Here is a 22149-nt window from a genome sequence, read left to right as displayed (position 1 = left end):
GACAACCCGAGCGAGGCGGGAGCGCCCCCTTCTGGACAAGCATCGCCTCGACGTGTCCTCCTCCCGGCTGCCGGCAGGGCGACGCCAGCAAGGCCGGCGACAGAGAGCCAGCGTCAGCCCCAGCTCGGCCTGGGTCCACGTCCCGCCCTGTGGCCCGGCCCCTGGGTGGTGCCGACGCTGGCGTGAGAGCCCGGGCGCCGGTTCCCGCCAAGCCGCGGCCCAATAGGAAGTCGCGGCGGGGGAGGGGTGCACAGCCGCGCTCGTCTGAGGGGTGGCCTGGTCCCCCGCCCAGGCGGGTGGGCGGGAAGAGCGCCGGCGCGTGATTGGCAGGCGGGCCGGCCTGTGGGGCCAGGGCGTGGGCGGGGCGCGGCTGCGAGGGCGAAACATGGCGGGGCAGGTTGCTGGCGGCGGCGGCGGCGGCGGCGACTACTACTACGAGGACAAGGGCGACCACAGCGTGTTGAAGGCGGCTGTGGAGGTGTTCGGGAAGCTGAAGGTGCTGCGGGCCCAGGGAGCAACCCCGGACGGGGGGCCGGACAGGGCCCTGCCCGAGGTGCGGGCGGGCTTGCCGCGGAAGTCGGCGGCGCCGCGCGGCCTCTGTGGCGGGTCCTGGCTGCGCCTTGTTACCCTGCAGGGAGGCGCTGCTTGTGGAGCATGCATCTTTGCTCTTTCGGGTGCCCCGGCCTTCGCGCTTGCCGTCTCCACGGCCCGTGCCTGGTAGTTGGGGCCAGCGCTACGGATGGAACTCTGCAAGACCCGGGCTGGGCGCTTGGAGCAATTGCAGAGACGGAGGACCGAGGGAGGCCCTGGCCTCAAGGAGCTTGTGGGGTCTGGGGGAGACAGATGGGAAGAGCCCAATGCCACTCTGTCAAATCAGCGAGACCGGGGCTCGGCGTCAGATGCCAGGGGTGGCCTCCAAAACCCCTCATCGCAGCAGTTAGGAAGCCGGGCCCATAAGTTCAGGGAGCTGTCCCAGGTCCCTTTGGCCCACTGGCCGCTCCCTCTGCCCTGCTTCCCTCTTCCCATACCCCTGCTCTCCTCCCTCCCTTCCATCACTCTCCTCTCCATCTCTTCCTCACCCCTCTCCACTCTGCCTGCCCTGCCCCCATCCCCACCCCTCCACGACAGGCTCAGTGGTCCCTCTCCCTCTCTCCTTCCCCTTTCCCTCTGCCCAGGAGCCTAGATCTGATGTCTTAGGTGTTGCTCCTAGGGCTTGCTGCCACAAGAGCCCAGAAGGGACACGCTTGAAGGCATGGGGCAGCAGGCCGCAGGAGGTGTGGGTTCAGTAATGAGGGGGTGTGAACTCTTGGCAGGATGGTAGAACTCGAGGGGTGCTGGGCTGCAGGGCGTGTGTGAAGGCAGGCGTCATGAGAGCTTACAGAAGCACGTTGGTACCCTTCAGTGGTGGTGCTTCCTGAAGCTTCTGGCTTGCCCTTTCCTTGCTTAGGACCTAAACTGCCCCTTCCTAGAGGGTCTGTATATCACAGAACCAAAGACGATTCAGGAACTGCTGTGTAGCCCCTCGAAGTACCGCTTGGAGATCCTGGAGTGGATGTGTATACGGTAACTCCCTGCTTTCTTCCTCATCCCATCTGGGGGATACACCCACGCCTCCTAGCCCACTTGGGGAAGATGGGGTTTGTGCTTTCTGTGATAGCTATCCTCCCAGAGGCCCCCCTGAGAGCAGCTGGTTAGGTGGGAAGTGCTGACTACTGAGCCCTGCTCAAATTGGGGGTGAAGTGGCTCCCAGCAGTGCCAGGCTAGTCCATCCACCTCCTTGATGCTGTGCTGAGCTGGATTTTGGAGGGTTTTCCGTGCTTTAACTACCAGTTTGGAGATGCTCTACGTCAGTCCTCTCCGTCTCAGACTAGGAAGCTGAGGGTCAGGCGGGAGCCATGAACTGTCCCGGGTCTTGCAGTACAGGAGTGACAACCAGGGCCGTGGCAGGGTGGAGCTCAGGCTCTAGCAGCCCTGTGGAAAGATCCTCTTTCTCTGCATGGTGGGGGGCTGCCATGATGGCAGGCTCCTGGGGATCCCTAGCAAGAGCGTGAGGCCTCAGCAGCTGGGGTGACATCCCCAGTACCTCGTGTTGCACTAGGCATGGAGCTTGGGGCTGGAGGTACAGCAGCTGGACTGTGTTGCCCTGAAGGAGGAGAGCCAGTGGGAGGCTTGAGCTGTGTGTGGCTTACAACACGTGTCTAGGTATTTCAAGACTTCCTAACTCCCATGCATTCTGCATCTGGAACCTGTTCTGCCCACCAGATCACTCTTAAGGCAAAATGCTTATGAGTGGCCCCTGTCACATGTATTGGTGTGCTGCTGTCAAGGCAGGGCTGCACCATGCTAAGGGTGAATAACTGTGACTGTGACTTTAGAGTCTGTCACAGCAGGAACCCCCAAATAGCCTAAAGGAGGGCTCAATGAGCCTTTTCTGCAAAGGCCCACACAGTTAACATTGTCAGTCTCTGCCATTGTGGCACAAAAATAGCCACAGACAGCATGTGGAGGAATGGGCAGGGCTGAATGCCAATAAAACTTTATTTACAGAAACGGGGCTTGCTTATGGGCTGAGCCCTCTCTGGGAAGAGCTAAGTGTTGGCATTCACTAATGGCAGATTATTCTGCGACAAGAGGTGATGATTGTTCATTCATTAGACACTAACTGGCCACAGTATTAAGCCCCAGAAATACAGAATGGAAAGCCAGCTCCTGGCCTTGGCAAGCCTGTGATCTGGGAGGTGAGAGCTCAGTAGAAGGATGGTACCCTGGCCCCACTGGGACAGAGAGATGCCAAGGTGGCTGTGAGCTACCCAGGGGAGGCCATGTCCTCTGGGAGCTGGTGGCTGGGTATACTGGGGCTGGAAGGGAAGAAGGTGCCCCACCCCAGAGGAGCAGGTACTGGCCTGGGGCCAGTGCCAGAGGGCCTGGTCTGCACCCCCAAAGCCATCTGGCACCACTGTTTCAAGAAAGAGCTCAGAGTGTTGAGGAGTTCTCTCTTTTCCCCTGTGTGGTCATGTCTTTTTTTTTAACTGTGAGAAGAATTTTCATTTCAGTATTCAAATGCACATTTCTGAGGTAAGCTTTTTGAAGTGTTTTTCCTAAGAATTTATGGAGATGAAATTAACATGACATAAAATTAACCATTCTGTGGTGGCATTTAGTACATACACACAAGCAGTTCACTCCTGAGAGCAAGTGTACAGATGGGGTGGTGAGGGGGATTCTCCAGCCCTCTCAGGCCTCACTGGCTTTGCTGTTTCCTTGCAGGGTCTGCCCCACCTTGCAGGACAAGTTCAGCTCACTAAAGGGAGCCCCAGCAGAGGTGAAGATTCAAGGTAAGTCTTGTTATGAGAGTGTGGAATTTGGTGGTAAATTCTGGGCAATTCTGAGCTTGTTTATAGCCTCCTTCCTGAGTTGTAGTGAATTTTGCACCAGACTGAAGTTTTCTTTTGAATGGTGTGCACTCTGTGGATTTTGCTAGAGCCTTCTAGAATCAAGACCCCCTGATTCTAGGCATGGTGAATATAAAAGCTCCTCTCACAGAGACCAAGAGCATGTCAGTCCTCTGCAGCACTGGTAGGCAGAGAGGCGCCTGCTGCCAGCACCATTGGTGGTTCCGTCTCCCCAGCACATCCACACGTCCTCTGCACATGGCAATTTTGGGAACATGCCTATTCCTCTGTGCCGGGGCTTGTGTTATAACTCTTCTTTTCCATCATTTCTTGGTAGAAACTGTCCTTAATCCGGTAATGACTATTAGATGGCTAACTTTTCACCTTAACGATGATGTCTTCAAAAGTGGATGGAATTTCAAAGGTCAAATTTTTCATGGGCCTGTGTTTGTTCTGACTGCTCCAGGGTGGGTAAACTGGACCCCAGAGCCCTGATCCATGCTCCGGCTGGCATTGTCAAATTAATTATCCAGATAGTCGTCCTCGCAGCTGAACTGGGCTGGAAGAACCGAATGTTGTATCTTGCAGCAGCCTGTAGCCTGGCTTGGGCCACACAGAAGTACTGTCCTTGTCCCTGGAGCTATTGTGTCTGGTACTTGCCTACTAATGGGACCACCCAGAGGCCGTGAGATGGCACGTGAATTCTCTAATACAGACACATGTTGACCCTGACCTTGGCCCTCAAGCTGGCCCCTAGTCCAGCCACAGCCTTGACTTCACCATTCCCAGCCTCAGTTTCTTCTTCTGTAAAGTGGGGTTGAAAACCCCAGCCTTGTCTGCCTCTTCAGAGTGTGCTGAGTGTTGGGGTTGTCAAAGAGTGTGAGAGAAACCAGGACAAGTAGGGGGCTAGGATAGTTCTGGAATTCATGTGACAAATATTAAAGGAGCACCTACTGTATACAGGGCGCTATTTTAGGTGCTGGGGGTGTAGCATCGGATTGTGCTACCCTCCCAGAGCTTACGTGCTAGCCGGGAGAGACAGGCGATGGACAGACAGGGCAGGAAGATCCTCAGAGCACTGGACGGTGAGAAGCGTTGTGAACAGCCAGGCAAGGCCAGAGAGGTGCCTGGGTGGCTTGGGGGAAGGGTGGTACTACTGAGGTAAGGTGGCAGGAAGGGAGGAAGTGAGCCGGGCAGGTGGCAGGAGGAATAGTGTTCAGGGCGAGGGAGCAGCATGTGCAAAGGGCCTGAGGTGCACTTGTGCCTGGCACCTTTGAGGACCAGTGAGGAGGTCTGTGTGCCTGGAGTGGACTGGAGAGCAAGAGGGGAGGTCAGGCTGGGCCTTGTGGGCCACGGAAGGATACTGGCTCTCACTCTGAGGAAGGCTGCTGCTGGATGTTGGGCTTAACAGGACCCCTGGGCCCACTGTGGCAAGAATAGGAGCCCCAGAGCCCCAGGCAGAGGCGGGGACATCAATGCATCTCTTGCAGTGGCTGATCCAGACGAGAGTTGGGGGGCAGTGGAGGGGGAGTACTGGTCAGATCCTGGATTTAGCATGAGGGTTGGCTGGACTCGCTGTGCAGGAGAGAGGGGTCGGGGAGGTCATGATGATTTGGGGTTAAGGGCTGTGGGGGGCAGACTTCCTTGGGGGGTACAGTTGGCATTTGTGCAGCACCTGCAGGGTTGCTGAGTGCCTTCACACGGACACTCTGCTTGCTTCCCGCAACAAACCTTCCAAAGCAGATGCCGTGCAGGGTTGCGCCTGTTCTGTTATTGAGGCACATAGAGGTGGGAGAAGGGTCTTGCCTGTGAGGGGATTGAGGGTGTTGCCACAGGGTAGCCGGGGGGAGGGGGCTAGTACCGCCCCAGGCTTCCTGGCTCCAAGTCCTGGCCTTTCTCTGTAAACCAGGTGGTTACTCAGAAGATGTGTTTGGATGGCCTCTGTGCCATGCAGGAACTCAGGTTCCCTATGTGTAAAATGGAACCAAGGCCCACCTCCTAGGGTTGCCGGCAAGATGGTAGGAGATGGTGACATGAAAGACCTTTAGGATATCAACACATGTGAGCCGCGGTTCCTTTTGCTTTGGCCTCACGAGGTCTCTGAGGGCGGCACGCAGCGTGTTTCGGAGGCTCCCTGGCCGCCGTCTGCTCCTCAGGCAGTCGTCTGGCTTCTACTAAAGCCAGAGTTCGAGAGCCTCGCGTATGGAAGAGTGTGGGCACAACCCCTTAGTGTCAGGTACGGAAACTGATGCCCAGAGAGTGCAGGTCACACAGCGACAGGCAGCTCTGGCAACGGGGGATGTTTTCCACCTGCCTCTGGTCCACGCTGGTCCTGGCCTCGTGTGTACTGGGCCTGTAGGAGCACCCTCACTGCGGGAGTCTTGGCGCCCTGCATGTCGTGAGCCTCCTGGATATCTGGTATAGTCTTCTGGTTGGGTGGGTGCTTGCAGTGACAAGGTCTTTGTGCTCTCACAGAGATGGTGAAACTAGGCCATGAGCTGATGCTGTGCACTCCAGACGACCAGGAGCTCCTAAAGGTAAGAGAAGGAGCTCGTCTGTCCCCACAGAGAACACGGACATTTTCTGCCCTGGGCTGGGGACCTGGGTGATGCCAGCATGGGGATGGTAGCAGTTTCTTACCCTAGTGCCTTTGAGGTTCCTCAGGCCCCCGAGCCGGCCGCGTGCCTGGGCAGGCTGTCTCTTGAGGTGTCCCTGGGGCAAGAGCTGCTAGGATTCTCTTGGGCAGACCCTAGCTGTCCCTTGGGCACAGGGGAGAGGAGGACTATGGAAGTAGAGGTAGATCTCTGGCTCATGATGACCAAAGGGACAAAGAGTGTGACCTGTCCTTGGTTGATGACTACATTCTTGCCCAGCACTTTGACAGTAATTGTCGCAGCCACCCTCAGCAGTAGGGGAGGTGACGAACAACTCATTTGAGGTCGCAGGGTAGCAGAGCCAGGCCCCCACATGCTGCCCACTCACATGTTTCTACACAGAGGCCCCCCACCCACCGCCAGTCAGGAGACCCCCGCCTGCCCTTAACATTTCTGAATTTTGAAATAATTGTTTTCACTTTTGATTATTATGAATAATGCTGCTGTGAACATTCTTGTGTGACTTTCTGACTGAACACCTCTTGGGTATGTAGCCACATCTGGGATTGCTGGGTTACATGGTAGCTCTATTTGCTTCATAGCAGGATGTTGAAAATAAATGAAGTAGTAAATTGCATTAACTGTTTAAAACTTTACTGAATTTTCCAAAACAAATAACACATATTATTTTATATTTTTTAAAATAAAGAAAAATATAATGGAATGAGAATATGTGACGATGCCTTTTATTTTTTTTGAGACAGTCTCACTGTGGTTGCCCGGGCTAGAGTGCCATGGCGTCAGCCTAGCTCACAGCAACCTCAAACTCCTGGGCTCAAGCGATCCTTCTGCCTGAGCCTCCCAAGTAGCTGGGACTACAGGCGTGCACCACCGTGACCAGCTAATTTTTCTGTTTTTGGTAGAGACGGGGTCTCACTCTTGCTCAGGCTGGTCTTGAACTCCTGAGCTCTAGTGAGCCTCCCACCTTGGCCTCCCAGAGTGCTGGGATTACAGGCATGAGCCACCGCGCCCGGCCTGAAAATGGTTTGAAGAGGGGTACTACCTAATGTGGGTACTGAGATGGAAGTTGTTTGCCATGCACCTTGCCCTGTCACAGCAGCTTTAGCTGTTCCTGGCCTTGGCCTGGAGGTCAACCTGATGAATGGGCCACCATCAGGTCCCTGTGGGCTGTGTTCTGTCTCAGCAGGCCCTGCTGCATGTCACACGCCCACTCAATAAGCTGTGCTGTTAGCTCTGTGATAAGCACACACTCCTGTATGTTTCTACAGCACCTGGCATGTTCTGAAGTGTGGTCCTAGGCGTCATGGCAGCCTGAGGCGGGGGCTGGGCAGGGAGCACTTGGTGGAAGCCTCTGAGGCCGAAGTCCCTGAGCTAGTCCAAGATGTGGCCAGGCAGGGACAGAGGGTGGCCCGTGGGGCAGGAGTGCCTGAAACAGCTGCCTCGGCCTAGCTGAGGTCTAGCCAGTGAATGCATGTGGCCTTCCCTGCCCAGGGCTGTGCCTGTGCCCAGAAGCAGCTGCACTTCATGGACCAGTTGCTGGACACAGTCCGGAGCCTGACCATTGGATACTCCAGTTGCTCGAGGTGGAGGTTTGGATGGCCCAGATAGGTGCCCTGGACAGTCTTGTCTTGGTCCTAGATCTGGAGCTCGTAGGACTGGGGGTGCATCTGCAGCTGGGGTCTCACTGCCCTTCTGGGGGCAGCCGTTTGCTGGCAGCAGCCGCCTACTGGCCCAGGAGCTAGGGATGCCAGCTGAGGCAGGACACCCCCCTTGGGGATCTGGCTGGCCAGTCTGGGCCAAGCAGTGTATGGGCGAGGGGTGGCTGTGTCCTATGGATGCCAGGCTGCTGCCCAAGGTCCCGGGTGTGAGTTGGAAGGAGTGGTGTGGGCTTGGGAGAGGATGGGCGGGGCATGTTCGAGGTAGGTGAGCACCCAAAGTAGTGGAGCTCCTTTTCCTGGCCTCGGCCTGGTCTTGTTCTGCCTCTTGGGTCGTCCATGTGGGACTAAGGGCCTGCTGGGTCAGTGCTGCAACCTGTGATGGCAGGGCCCTGGGCTGCCTTTGCAGGCCAAAAGAGCACTTCATGGACACCACGGAGAAGAATGAGGCATTGCTGGAGGAGCTCTTCTCCAGCCCCCACATGCAGATGCTCCTGAACCCTGAGTGTGACCCGCGGCCCCTCAACATGCAGACCCTCCTCAACAAGCAGAGTGACGACTGGCAGCGGTATGTGCTCCACAAGTCCTCGGCAGCAGTGCCACAGGTTCCTGTCCCAGCTCCAGCCCCACCTGGTTCTGTTACCACAGACACCCATGGCGGTGTGGAGCTGGAAATGTCCCCCTTCTCTCCCTGCAGGGACAGCCCCTCTGCCAAGTCTGAGGAAGAGAAGGTGGCGGAGCTGGCCAGGCAGCTGCAGGAGAGCACTGCCAAGCTGCAGGTGCTCAGAGTGGAGGTGAGGGGTGCCTGCTGCTGGGGGCAGTGAGGCTTGGGGGGCCCGCTTTGTGTCCTAGGGCAAGTGACGTCACCTGCCCCAGCATGTGAGGCTTAAGGGAGGTGGCTCGTGCACAGTGCCCGACAGGTTCTAGAATGCTGCGAGTGCTCACTCCACATGAAGGTGAGGGGTGCGGAGGCTGGGCCTGGGGAGCAAAGGTCTGTGCGCGAGCTGGGAAGCTTGCCCGAGCTCCTTGTTTGCCTGTGCCTTGTCACATGTGGCTCTCCCGGCAGCCCTTGGCGCGGCCTCTTTCTGTGCTTATGAAAAAGACTGAGGCCCACGCTAGCGTAAGTGGCAGGATTGAGGCCCGAAGCCAGAAAGAAGGTCTTGCTCTAAGCCGAGTTGCTTCGTTCAGCCCTGTCTCCTGTCATCCTGACTACACGGTGTCGCCGGCCAGGCGGGGACAGTCTCGAGGGACTCTTTGCCTCTGGCTTTGCAGTGCTTTGCGCAGCACAAGCAAGGGGCTGCTGTGGGTGGGGCCGACACCAGCACCCTGGACCAGAAGCTGCGCCTAGTCATCTCTGACTTCCACCAGCTCATCTTGGCTTTCCTCCAAGTCTACGACAATGAGCTGGGTGAGTGCTGCCAGCGCCCAGGCCCCAACCTCCACCCGTGCGGCCCCATCGTCCAGGCTGTGTACCAGTCTCTGACTTCCTGCAGCCAAGTAAGAATTGTCCTCCCCTCTTCCCTGCCCTGCCCACTCAGACTGACAGCTCACAACCTCCCTGGGCTTAGGGGCCTCAGCAGTCCCGGATGAGAGACCTGAGGGCTGGGCTGAGGGGCCGAGAGGGGCTTGGCCTGGGTTCCCTGCAAGACAGTACATGGCAAGGCTCTGGGCTCCAGGCCTGGGACCTTCAGTGGGTTGGGCCAAGTGCTTCTCTTGGTGTCATGGAGGGAGGGCACTTGTGTGGTGGAGGGGCGATGTGGGTGTTGTCCCCAAACCCTCCGCACTTCAGCGGGTATTAACTAAGTCAAGACCCTGGGCCCTGAAGAGGTTTGCGCACTGCCTGTGTTAGGTCCTACTTGCCATGGTATGTGACCTTATCCCAGCCTCCAGCTTCCGTCCTTATATTGGTCTCATTCTATTTTCACATTATACCCAAACAAATCAAGATCCATTCATTCTTGTACATGACCAAGAACCATGCCAGACAGGCAGACAAATGCTTGCTTGTCTGTGCCCATGACCGGCTCTGGCAAGACAGGAGAAAGCGGTCTCCCACTGCCACGCTAAGTAGGTGTTTACTTGTTTTGTTGTTCCACATTTCAGAACCCCAGAGGCCAACCTAAAAAGCTGGGTTCAGTTATGATTATCACATTTGCCATATGCAAAACTCTGGTCTTGGCTCAAGGGTTTCACGCTATTTATTTTGGTTTTTTTAATGGAGAGGCTCCAAGGCTTCACAACCTCTGACCACCCTGTCTTGTGAGACCCTCCAACAGGGATAGTTAGGGCACAGGCCTCTCCTGACCTTTTTTCTTGGGCCATTTGCCTTACTCGGTCTGGGAGGACATGGAGTGCTGGCTGGCATGTCACTAGGCACTGAAGGTTACCAGAGCAGCATCATAGTATGGCATCCCCACCAGGCCAGGAGGAAGGGGACTTAGATCTGAGACTCTGTCTTTGGGGAAGAATGCTACATGCTCAGTGTGAACTTGGGTGGGAAGCAGGAGATACTATCTCTAGGTCAAACCAGCAGCATTTAATGCCCACACACTCCCTCCCTCCCCAGCTATTGAAGGCAGTCGTGGAGGTCGCTGACACCTCTGGGAAAGCTGTGGAGACGGTGAGGAAGCAGCAGGGCGAGCAGATCTGCTGGGGCAGTGACAGCTCTGTGATGAGTCTAGGTACGTGGCCGCCCTCTCGGCTTTTCTGTGCACACCAGCACTTGGGGAGCATCTGGGGACTCGCCCCTTCTTTCTTTCTTCTTTTTCTAAAGCATATTTTCCTTTCCTTGGAAAAAAACACTTTCAACAGATTATAAAATAAATATATTCATTGCAGAAAATTCAGATAACCCAAAGGCCTGCAGAGCTAAAAATAAAAATGACCCTGGTGACCCAGAGGTGGTTGGTGTTAGTATTTTGGACTATTTCCCTCCATTCTTTTTCCGGTTACTGGTTTTTTTTAAAGTTAAATGTACTCATAAGATGGGAATTATGTTTTATATTATGTTCTTTCCCTTTGACTTCATTTGAAGTGTTTTCCCATTTTTCCTAAGTAACATTTTTAATTGTGAGATATTATTCTAGTCAGGTACCTGCTAACATTTGCTTAACATTTTCTATTACTGAATCTGTAAGTCAGTTTCAGTTTTTACTATTACACATACTGCTATGGCAGGATTTACAATAGTGAGAAAATGGAAACGATCCCGAGTTCTAACGTCGGGTAATGCTTGGGTAAATAATGCTGTGTCTACACGGCGGGGATCATATCTGTTGTTTAGAGTTGGTTGCAAGGACGTGAGGAAATGTATATTATAAAATGTTAAAGGGCAAATGCAGGTGAAGAAATGAAATATACAGTATGACCTCCCCTTTCTAAGGGAAGCAAACGTAGAAGAAACCCTTGAAGGAAATGAGCCAGAAAGTGGACACCGGTTCTGCGTCGGAACCAGCCTTGGCTCTAATCTTCAGACATTCTCCAACGAGCGTGCGTTACTTGGGTTACGTTTCTCCTTGATTTTCAATCTTAAGAAAAAGTGCACAGTGAATATGTTTAGACATTCATCTTCGATTATGTCCTCAAGACAGAGTTCCTGAGGGGTTAGTGAGGCCAGGTCGTTAGGCTCAAACGATTTCCCTTTTACTGTGTCTGCAGCAGCTCTGCGTTTGATCCTTTTCACAGTTTTGCTACTGTGTAGGTACACAATTGTATCTGAATTCAATTTTAATTAAATTTTTCTTCTGAATAATTTTTTTAATTGTGGAAATATACATTAAGAAAATTTTTTTTCTGTTGGTTTCTTGAGCATATTTTTAATACTGTTTTAAAGCCCTTTGTCTATAAAAATAAAGAATATCCAGTATACAGATGACAAAAAAAAGAAAAAGAAAAACAGCATTTCGGGAGGAGTCTCAACTTATAGTGCCAGAAATACGAACTGGTTTGGTGTTTTCCCTGTGCTACGTCAAACCTCCTTCATTCTACTTCAAATGATTTCAAAGTGAATACTTGCGTTACCACAGCCCAGGTCGAGAAGTGGGACATGGCTAGCACCTCCCATGTGCGTCTTCCGATCGTAATCCTCTCCTGCCTCTAGGTAACTGCTGTCCTGACTTGGTGACAGTTATTTCTTTGTGAGATTCACTTAATCGTGTGGATCTGTAATTTGTTCATTTTCGTTGCCAGTTAGCATGAGTCAGGAAACTTTTCCTGTAAAGGGTCCGATAGTAAATATTTAAGGCGTTACGGGCCGCGTGGTCTCTGTGGCAACTACTCAACTCTGCTGTTGTTGCAGGAAAGCAGCCATAGAGGATGCATAGATGAGAGAGTCTGGCTGTGTTTCTGGAAAACCTCACTTATAAAAGCAGGTGGCAGACTGTAGTTTGCCAACTCATGCCACGTAGTGTTCCATCGGAGGCCTACCCTGCGCCGTGCCCATCCGTTCCACTGTTGGTACATGTGTGGGTTGTTCCAGTGTCTTCAGTGCTACTCGGTCCTGCCATGTTGCCCGTCCGCCACCAGTAGTGCATGAGCCATCCCATTGCTTCACACCCCCACCACAGTTGCTACTTCCAGTTTTCTCACTGGCGCCTCGTTGGTAGGTGCGTACTGTATTTCACTGCATCTTTATTTTGCGTTTCACTGATTACCAACAAGGTTGTAGCTTTTCATACCTTTATTGACCATTGAAGTTTTCTCTTACGTGAAGTGCCTGTTTCAGTCTTGCTCATCTTTCTGTTGGGTTGCTCATCTCTTTCTCATTGATTTGCGGCCCTTTTTGCGTTCTGGACACAAGTTTTTGCGCATTCAATGTATCGCATGTATCTGCCTCCACTGTGCGGCTTAGCTCTTCACTCCTTTCCTGTGGTCCTTTGCCGTACGGTAGCTTTCCATTTGAATATAGTGAGATGTAGCCATCATTTCTTTTTTTTTTTGAGACAGAGTCTCATTCTGTTGCCCTGGCTAGAGTGAGTGCCGTGGCGTCAGCCTAGCTCACAGCAACCTCAAACTCCAGGGCTCAAGTGATCCTACTGCCCCAGCCTCCCGAGTAGCTGGGACTACAGGCATGCGCCACCATGCCTGGCTAATTTTTTCTATATATTTTTAGTTGGCCGATTAATTTCTTTCTAATTTTAGTAGAGGCCGGGTCTCGCTCTTGCTCAGGCTGGTCTCGAACTCCTGAGCTCAAACAATCCGCCCGCCTCGGCCTCCCAGAGAGCTAGGATTACAGGCGTGAGCCACCGCGCGCGGCCCATGTAGCCATCATTTCTTTATGGGCAGGCCTCCGCTGTCTCACTGACGAATACTTTTCTACTCCAGTGTCCTGAAGATACTCTCTATTGTCTTCCAAAAACTGCGTAGTATTACCTTCTTTAGTTAGGTCAGTAATCTTCCAACAGTTGAATCTTGGTATGATCGAGGTGTGAGTATGATGAGTGTGAGGCGGAGGTCCACATTTGTCTCAGCGCCATTGAATGGAATTCACTCTCCCCATTGGTCTGCAACACTGCCACCTCTGTTAGTTACCACGTGCCCACACACGTATGGGTTTCCGGGCTCTCTATTCTATTCTTTTTTTTTTTTTAAATTTCTGCACTAATACCACATTTCAGGAGGTTAGAAAATAAATGGCAAAATAAATCTAAAGAAAGAAGGTAAAGCCAGTTTTCCTACTTTGCTTTTCTTCATTTTTAACAATAACAGCTTTACTGAGCTATAATTCACATTAACATAACGTTCACCATTTGAAAAGTGTACAATTCAGCAGATTTTAGGATATTCACAGCAGTTGTGTAACCATCACCACTATCTAAGTCCAGGACATTTTTATCACCCCCAAAAGAAATCCCATACCATTAGCAGTCAGTGCCCACTCCCCTAGCCCAGCTCCTGGTAACCACCGATCCGCCGTCTGTCTGCAGATTTGCCTGTCTGGATGTTGCTATAAATGGGATCACACGACACATAGCCTTTCGTGTCTGGCCTCTTTCACTGAGCATGATGTTTTCTAAGGTTTATCCATGTACTTCACTCCTTTCTGGGACTTAATGACATTCCCTTGTTTGGATACACTACCTTTTGTTTATCCATATACCTGTTGGTACACATATGATTGTTCCTACCTTCTGGCAGTTACAAATAACGCTGCCATGAACGTGTGCGCAAGTGTGTGTGTAAGCACAGGTTTTCAGTTTGCTGGGGTACATACCCAGGAATAGGATTGCTGGGTCACATGGTGACTCTATATTTAACTTTTTGAGGTACTGCCAGACTGTTTTATCCATTCTACCAATATCTACCTTTTTACCACATTGTTTCATCCGTTTATACTTAACAGAAATACCGACGATCCTCTATTCCTCTTATTTCTTTAGTGCTTAGTAGATATTTTTTAGCATACCATTTTCATTACCTTATTGTTTCTTTAACTCTATTTTTTTTAAGTTATTTTCTTAGTGGTTGCCCTTAGAATTACAGTTAACATCTTAAACAGTTGAATACCAAGTTCATTTCAATAGCACACAGAAACGTTGCTCTAACGCAGCTTTCTTCCTTCTCCCCTCCTTTGTGCTATTATTTTATACAAATCACAACTTTATGTATTGTATGCCTGTCAACACAGATTTATAATTATTGCGTTATATAATTGCCTTTTAAAGTACACAGGGGAAGAAAAGAGTCACAAATAAAAATACGTACTTTTATATTTACCTGTGTTGTTACCTTTATTGGAGTTCTTTATTTCTTCATGTGGATTTGAGTTACTGTCTAGTGCCCCTTCATTTCAGCCTGGAGGGACTACCTTTAGTATTTCTTTTTTTTTACCTTTACATCCACAACATTTGCAGCATACCTTTAGTATTCATTGTAGGGAAGGTCTACTAGTGACGAACTTCCTCAGTTTTTGTTTATTTGGGAATATCTTAATTTCTCCTTCGTCTTTGAAGGTAATCTTAATGGATATAGAATTCCTGGTGGACAGTTCTTTTCTTTTGTACTTTGAATATGTTATCCCATTATTTCTGGCCTTCATAACTTTTGACATGAAATTAGCTCGCCATCTTATTGAGGACCATTGTACATGATAAATCTGTTCACTTGTTTTCAAAATTCTGTTGGTCTCTGGCTTTTGATAGTTTGATTATAATGTCTCTGTGTGAATGGCTTTGAATTTATCCCATTTGGAGCTTTTTGAGCTTTTTGGATGTGGAGACTCGCATTTTTCATCAACACTCAGCCGGGCAGTTGACAGCTCTTTCTTCTTTACTTCGTGCTTATTCAGAGCCTCAGGGGCTGCCAGAGGTGAGCTCAGGGCCTTCCAGGTCTCTCCTGGGCATTTTCACAGCCCTGGAAATGCACATGGCCTTCCTGGGTCTCAAGACTATGTCAGAGCTTCTCAGAGCCCTTGTGGACAGCTTCTTCCCCAGCCTTTCCTCCCCGGCTTTCGGTCAGTCTTTTGTTTGCAGCAGCAACCAAGGCATTTACCTAGAAATATTTTCCACTGATGTGCCCTCAAGTAGTGGCTTTGGGTCATATAGCCCCTGAGCCCTCCTTTGGTGACTGTCTTTGGATGAAATCTCCAGCCCACCCTCTCCTTGGGCAGCTTCCCTTCTCACTGCTCTTGGCCTTGGCACATGCCTGCCACATGAGTGCCACATGGGCACTCAGGAGTCACTTCTTGCTGATTGAACTGCACCGGAATCCTCCACCTTAAAATTTATTATAGCATTTATCCTAGTCACCACTGTCACTAGGACTCTCACCCCAGTGTGTACAATTGCTGTTAATAAACTGTGTGTAATCCATGCTGTCATTATTATAATAATGATCATTAGTATCCTAGCAGTGTGCCGTCTTACCTGTGACTATGGCACCATGGGACTGGTGACAGGTTTTGCTTTTCAGATAGGCATTGTGTGCATCAGGCTATGCGAACCTGCAGCACTTTGTGGGCAGGGAAGCCTGTGCTCACCCTCGAGCCCCGGCCACCTCGGGGTCTGGAGAGATGCAAGGGGAGCAGGGCCAGCAGGGCGCCGACCTCTCTTGTGGCTCTGGACTCGGCTCCCACCAAGGCACCTTCCTGATTTGGTTTGAGACGAATTCCTAGGTTCAAGACACACCCAAAGAAGGGAGCCAGCATCAAATGCACACCAAAGGCCACTTGGAACCATCCTTTACTTGTCCCTTTCCTATCTGACACATTGAGGACCTGGTCTCAATGACCTCCTCAAGCCCTGCCACCAGGGAATGTCTGTGTTGCTGTGCTATTTCCCCTCCCACCCATCTGCATGCCAGGCTGTGTTGGTGGCACGTCCCCAAGTATTGAAGGGAGGGGCCCAGTGTGTCTACTGGGCCCGTGCCTGGAGGTGTGGCCTCGTGAGCAGGGGGGGACTTGGCAGTGTGGGCTGGCAGCTTGTCCCATTGTCATTCCCCACACTGGGTGTTGCCATCCCGATCGGGTGCACCTGCAGTCCTGTTTGCCTCCCAGGGCCCCTGAGGCCTGACTGCCATGAAAATATCGATGTGTTCCGGAAGTGAAGCAACCCTTTTGGTGCTGGGAAGAGGGGAGGGGAGTTGAGGGCGCCAGCACAAGAGAGATGTTAACAGGTTCTGGAAGGCAGAAAGTGAACAGCACAATGGCTGGGGACAGCTGCAGTGAGAGGACAGCCCCAGGGAGCAGCTGGGGAGCCCCGGGAGGGGCAGTGGCGAGTGGACTGGAAGCAGAGGGCGGAAGCGAAGAAAATGAAACGAATAAGCAAACCCAGGCTCCTCCAAACCCCTGCTAAGGAGAGACGCCACAGGAAGCAGGGGGCCCCACCACAGCAGAGCAGGGGCAGCGCCAGCTACCCAGGCCCCCTCTCCCAACCCCAGCGGCTGTCCAGGGCTGGGGGAAGAGACCAGCACCATGGAAGAGAGAAGAAAGACCTGGGTGAGCATGAAATGTGAGTGAACATACTCATTGTGACATCCAGATGTGCCTGCAAAGCTGTAAAAATCCAGCAATGAGGAAAGACTAGAAAACAAAATGAGGCAGCAACTGTAAGAGTACAGAGAAAAAAGACAGAACAGTGGACACGGCTAAGCGACATGGAGGCCCAATCCTGGTGGTGACCGAACACGCCAGAGAGAGAGGAAGGGAGATGGAGGCGTGGGTTGCCCAGGAAGTGACAGGCAAACCAGACTGAGTCAGCTGAATGGAGGCTTCAGATTCCAAGCACAGGACAGATGGAACCCACAAGATGTGTCCCAGGATCCAGCCTTCTGCGATCTGGAGGACCAGGGTCACAGTGCTGGAGCCAAACCTTCGAGAAAGAGAGCCCATTGCCTCAGAGGAGCAGCCCCGAGGGCGCTTCCCCCAAGCTCAGCCAAGCGCGAGGGCAACGCACAAGGCCTGGGCCACAGCCGAGAGGTGCCAACTGACGACTGCCCCGGGGATGGCTAGAGGATTTGATGAAGACAGATGCCACCCAAAGCCAAAGCAGTCCAGCACCTAGGGAAAGACTAGAGAAATGCAAGTCGTGAGAGGAAGCCCCTGAACTGGGACACCACTGGACGTGTTGATGACAAGTGGAAAGGGGCCTGGGGTCGGTTCAGGCTGGGCTGAGCATAGCCCCTGCTCTGCAGGGAGGAGCCCACCCACTCAGCACCTCAAGGCCCATTGCCCTGAGGCACACCCATGATTCCTGGCTTCAGAGTCACCCTCGGGATGAGCAGAGGATGACAAATTCGGGCTGTCACGGCACCTAATGTCAGTGTTAATGACCTGACATGTAAAAGGCAGTGCCGCAGACAGGCTGTGGAAGGGGAGAGGCTGAGCAGGACCAGGAGTCCTGTGTACTTAGTGGAAAACACAAAGGCAGAGCTGACTCTGTGGGGGCAGGGGAGTGAGCAGTAGCCCCTCAGGTCACACCCAGCAGTCATTGTCTCAGGTTGCTGCCTCGAGAGGCAGGTGTCATGGCAGCCCTGGTGCCCTCTCCTCACCCCGAAGAGCCAGGTGGCACGGGTCACAGCGGTAGCCTCCGGGCTTGGGTGGGTGGTGGAGACTGGTGTTGTTCAGCTAAGACCTTAGGGCTGTTCCATGTCATTGGATTTGTCACTGTGTACACATATTGTTTGGTTAAAATTGAATACACCATCAACATCGGAATAGCCCCTGGCTCCTTGCTGGGTTATGGGCACCTGGCTGGGGCCACAGCCCAGGGCCCCTGAGCTGCTGGCCTGGCTCCCAGGAGCGACCCCCTTAGCAGCTCCCAGCTCAGCCATTTCCCTGCTGCCAGTGGTGCCTGGGGCCTGATGAGGGTCCACCAGGGAGGACACGTGGCTGGGTGGGCTGAGGGGGCAGGAGGTGACCCTTGCATGGATTGCCCACCTCTGCCTCTTCCGGGCCGGAAAGTGCTAGACTCACTTTGCTGTTTGTGTTTTTTTTCTTTCCTCTGCAGCCACCAAAATGGATGAACTAACGCAGAAATACAAGGTCTTCAACGACAGCCTGCACAAGGGCGCAGGCTAGCGCGGGAGCGGGAAGCCCTCCCTGAGCGCCGGGCGGCTGGCAGGGCCCCAGCTGTTCTCCCGGCAAGGCCCGAGGCGCCCTGGGAGGGAGGGAAGGTGGCAGGGCTGGGAAGAGGGGTTCGAACTGGGCACAGAGGAAACCTCAGGCTCTAAGAAGTCGCCTCCAGCCTTTTTGTGTCCGTGGCTCCGCATCACTTTCTTCCCCTCTGGCCAGGGCTGCCCGGTGTCCCAGGTCCAGGCCAGCTGGCTACAGCCCTCCGGCTGCCCTGGCAGGTCTGGGCTGTGCCCTCTCCCTGTTGCTTCCATTCTTCCTTGCCGTCGCCAGCCGTCCCCTCCCCTGGCTGGCCTCGGGGTCCCGCGTAAGTCCTGTGCACCTGAATCTGGCAGGCAGGGCACCTGCTCCCTCCTTCCGCTGCCTCCCTCCGCAGGGTGCTCAGCACAGGCTGGGGAATTCCTGACGGTGGCCTGACTGGTTGTCCGGGAAGCTGCTCTCTGGGCTTCACAGGGTGACCCAGAACCTCCCTGAACAGTGTGCCCATCATGGCCACCTCCTTCCTTGGGAGCACAGGAACAGGCATGACCAGTGGAGCCTCTGCCTCCCTCAGCCGCTGTGGATCCAGGAACGGGAGGGGTCTCCCTTGCACCTGCTGCTGCCTGCCCTGCCTGTTCCCTGCACTGTCGCCTTTGCTTCCCCAGGTTCCCCTGCGGGCACTCAAGGAAAGCACGGGAAGCCGGGCACCAGGCCCCTCCTGCCCAGTCTTCTGGGGCGTCCTCCAGACTGCTGCTATGGGAGGTGGGAGGAGAGGCAGGCCTGCAGTCACTACTGTCCACTTGTGCCAACTGCTTTACAGGCCAAGGGACTCACCCTGGTTGCCTCCCTGTACCCCAAGCGCTGGTGCATCTTGCTGTGGAATGAGGTGCTTGGGACGCCGCCGCTTCCTGGGCCGGGTTGTACCTAGTCCCCCTCTTGTACTGCCAGTGCCCTGCACCTGGAGCAGGCGCTCCTATAGACCTGGGGCTCCCGCCTGCCCCTCGTGGTGCTCATCCCAGCTGCCTGGCCGCCTCTGTTAAGCACTTGTTAGACATTAGGGGTCATTATAGCCTTGAAGAAGATACCATCTCCTTCCTGGTGGAAAAATGAGCCCGCAAGGTGGGTAAGCTGCAGCCCGGCGGTGTGTGGGCTGCCCTGAAGTCACCGCTGCTCACAGGGGTGACACTAAGGCCCCCATCCTTAGCACCCCTTCCACTTTGCAGGCTGAGCACACTCCCAAGCTTGCTTCAGCCTCCCAAGGGGCAACCTGATCTCCAGTGATGGGGGAAACTGAGGCCTGGCCTTTGTGTGGCACATCCCAGCATGGGGGTAGGCATTGACTTTGGGCCTGCCAGGCCTGGCAGCCACAGGCTGGCCCCTACCAGACTTGGAGGCAGGCTAATTGGAGGGCGTGGCCTTCTGCACTGCCTGGGTTTTCTCCTGCCTGTGAGGAACTCCCTGGAGCCCGCGTGGCCCCGGAGCCTGCTGTCCCCGTCTGTAAACGCGGGGCGTGTGTCCCAGTGGCTGTGAGCGAGTGAGGGGGCGGTGAGCAAGCCAGCTGCACAGGTCCTGCAGCCCCAGGCTCCTCATTGCCCAACAGGCGGCTGGGGGCGGGCTGCGGCTGCCGATTAAAGGCCACCTGGAGCAGCCTGTGTGAAGACAGGTGCCTAATAGCAGCCCGGGAAGCCGGCCAGTGCTCGCCCAGGTAAGCCAGCCGCTGAGAACCTGGGGGCAGGCAGAGGCCAGTTTGGGGCTGGCACCTGTGTGCCAGGGAGAAGGCCAGGAGATACTGAGCCTGGGAGAGGGGGTCACTGCACAGGAGCTAATTCCAGGGGTGCAGACCCAAGGGTGCTATGCCTAAGGCCCCAGCCGTGGTGTTTGGGTGAAGGGGCTGGGCCCTGCCAAGGTGCCATCACTGGGCTACATCTGCCTTCCCACAGCCCTAATGGGGGCTGTGACTGTACCTGGAGGCAGAGGGCAAGGGGCTCTGAGGCCTTCCTTTTGCTCTTAGGTGGCAGGAGAGGGGCTGGCTAGGGAGGGACCCGAGGGACAGAATGAAGGGGAGTGATGATTCCCTAGGAAGTCCCATCCTGGACAGAAGTTACAGGTCCTGGTTGCTGGATCCCAGCCTTGGAGGTCCCTTCAAAATCTCCCTGAATAGGGGCCTTAGAAACCATTCCTAGAGCCTAAAGTGGGGTGGGGGTGGCAGGAAGTGAGATCCAGTCCAGGCGCAGTGCTGTGGGAGGACGGCTTGAGGACAGGAGTCTGAGACCAGCATGGGCAACATAGCAAGACCCCATCTGTACAGAAAATAAAAGAAAAGGAAATGAGGCCCAGAGGGGTCGGAGCTTTGGCCAGAGAGAGGGCCCAGGTGTCCCCATCCCTTCAGCCCTCAGCCCTTGTGCCTTTTGCTCTGGCAGCTTGAGGCCTTGTCATCTTTGTGACAAATCGTCATGTCTGAGGCACCCCGGGCCGAGACGTTTGTCTTCTTGGACCTGGAAGCCACGGGGCTCCCCAGCGTGGAGCCTGAGATCGCTGAGATATCCCTCTTTGCTGTCCACCGCTCCTGCCTGGAGAACCCAGAGCACGACGAGTCTGGCACCCCTGTGCTGCCCCGGATCCTGGACAAGCTCACGCTGTGCATGTGCCCAGAGCGCGCCTTCACCGCCAAGGCCAGCGAGATCACCGGCCTGAGCAGCGAAGGCCTGCTGCGTTGCCGGAAAGCTGGCTTCGACCGCGCCGTGGTGCGGACTCTGCAGGCCTTCCTGAGCCGCCAGGCAGGCCCCATCTGCCTTGTGGCCCACAACGGCTTCGATTATGACTTCCCCCTGCTGTGTACTGAGCTGCAACGCCTGGGCGCCCGCCTGCCCCAGGACACCATCTGCCTGGACACGCTGCCCGCGCTGCGGGGCCTGGACCGTGCCCACAGACATGGCACCCGGGCCCAGGGCCGCAAGGGCTACAGCCTGGGCAGCCTCTTCCACCGCTACTTCCAGGCCGAGCCGAGCGCGGCCCATTCTGCTGAGGGAGACGTGCACACCCTGCTCCTGATCTTCCTGCACCGCGCAGCTGAGCTGCTCGCCTGGGCGGACGAGCAGGCCCGCAGCTGGGCCCACGTCGAGCCCATGTACTTGCCGCCTGATGCCCCGCGCCTGGAGGCCTGAGCACCAGCATCACAGGTGCTCCCTGTGCCACGGGCAGCACCAGCCTCGACCGCTCAGTCGGGCTCTGAGCAGAGCCTCGCTGCCCCTCCCCCAGCTCTTCTTGGTGGACAACCCCAGGTCCATACACCTGCCAAGCCTCCCGGGTCTGGCCTGACCAGCCACGCAGCCCAGAGCCTTCCCTGAGCCCTGACCCAGGGCCACACTGCTGCACTTCACCCTGTTTCTCAATAAACATTGCCAACTACTCACAGCTGACTTACTGGCCAGACACTCGGGGCCAGGCTCCCCCAACACCCAGCCTGCAGAGACCAGAGCAGAGACCCCCAGGGCCGCCCCATTGTGGCCTGTCCCTGCAGTGACCTCCAGGGGTGGGAGGACATAAGGGCTCCTAGGCTGGTTTGAGGGGCTGGTGGGTTGGGGCTGTGGCCTCTGAGCCACAGGTCACCTCCCTGGTTGGTCTCCTACGGTCCCCTGAGCATTGCCCCTCCCTGCACTGCCTCCCCAGAGACCTAAGAAATCCATGGATAGGGCCTTAAGCCTGGCCCTGCCCGGTTGCAAAGTCCAGCTCCAGCACTTGCCACCGGGGGACCTGGAACCTCTGTCCCTGCTCTGTGAAGTGGTAGCAGGGTGAAATGCACGTGCATGCGTGCACACGTGCATGCCAAGTGGCAGGAGGGTGTGCTGCAGTGTGTGGGGTGGGGTGCACTGAGGAAGGCACAGAGGAGAGGTGGTGAGGATGATGTCTGGAAAGGAGTCTGTCCTGGGCCCCCTGTCCGTTGT

At 54.5% G+C, this 22149-nt stretch overlaps 2 protein-coding genes across 2 annotated transcripts; both read left to right on the top strand.

Annotated features, from left to right (window-relative positions):
• The first annotated feature begins 358 nt into the window (after window positions 1-358).
• Window positions 359-18188, top strand: HAUS7 (HAUS augmin-like complex, subunit 7). Its single transcript, XM_012662054.1, has 10 exons — window positions 359-496; window positions 1448-1563; window positions 3268-3335; window positions 5868-5929; window positions 7499-7590; window positions 8072-8230; window positions 8360-8456; window positions 8935-9159; window positions 10229-10343; window positions 18105-18188. The coding sequence occupies exons 1-10, from the start codon at window positions 386-388 to the stop codon at window positions 18173-18175; spliced, it is 1116 nt and encodes a 371-aa protein (XP_012517508.1). The 5' UTR covers window positions 359-385; the 3' UTR covers window positions 18176-18188.
• Window positions 18189-19846: 1658 nt separating this feature from the next.
• On the top strand, window positions 19847-21580 carry TREX2 (three prime repair exonuclease 2). Its single transcript, XM_012662056.1, has 2 exons — window positions 19847-19910; window positions 20626-21580. The coding sequence occupies exon 2, from the start codon at window positions 20659-20661 to the stop codon at window positions 21367-21369; it is 711 nt and encodes a 236-aa protein (XP_012517510.1). The 5' UTR covers window positions 19847-19910; window positions 20626-20658; the 3' UTR covers window positions 21370-21580.
• Window positions 21581-22149: the final 569 nt, after the last annotated feature.

The sequence above is a fragment of the Propithecus coquereli genome, unplaced genomic scaffold (assembly GCF_000956105.1).
Source record: "Propithecus coquereli isolate 6110/MARCELLA unplaced genomic scaffold, Pcoq_1.0 Scaffold748, whole genome shotgun sequence".
In the NCBI taxonomy this organism is placed as follows: Eukaryota; Metazoa; Chordata; class Mammalia; order Primates; family Indriidae; genus Propithecus; species Propithecus coquereli.
Note: the sequence above shows the minus strand (reverse complement) of the source record. Positions and strands in the feature narration are given on the sequence as shown.

Coding starts and splice junctions, on each gene's coding strand:
- HAUS7 (XM_012662054.1), top strand. CDS start 386: ATGGCGGGGCAGGTTGCTGGCGGCGGCGGCGGCGGCGGCGACTACTAC. Junction 8,231..8,359: donor CAGAGTGACGACTGGCAGCG/GTATGTGCTCCA, acceptor CTCTCCCTGCAG/GGACAGCCCCTCTGCCAAGT. Junction 10,344..18,104: donor CAGCTCTGTGATGAGTCTAG/GTACGTGGCCGC, acceptor TTTCCTCTGCAG/CCACCAAAATGGATGAACTA.
- TREX2 (XM_012662056.1), top strand. CDS start 20,659: ATGTCTGAGGCACCCCGGGCCGAGACGTTTGTCTTCTTGGACCTGGAA.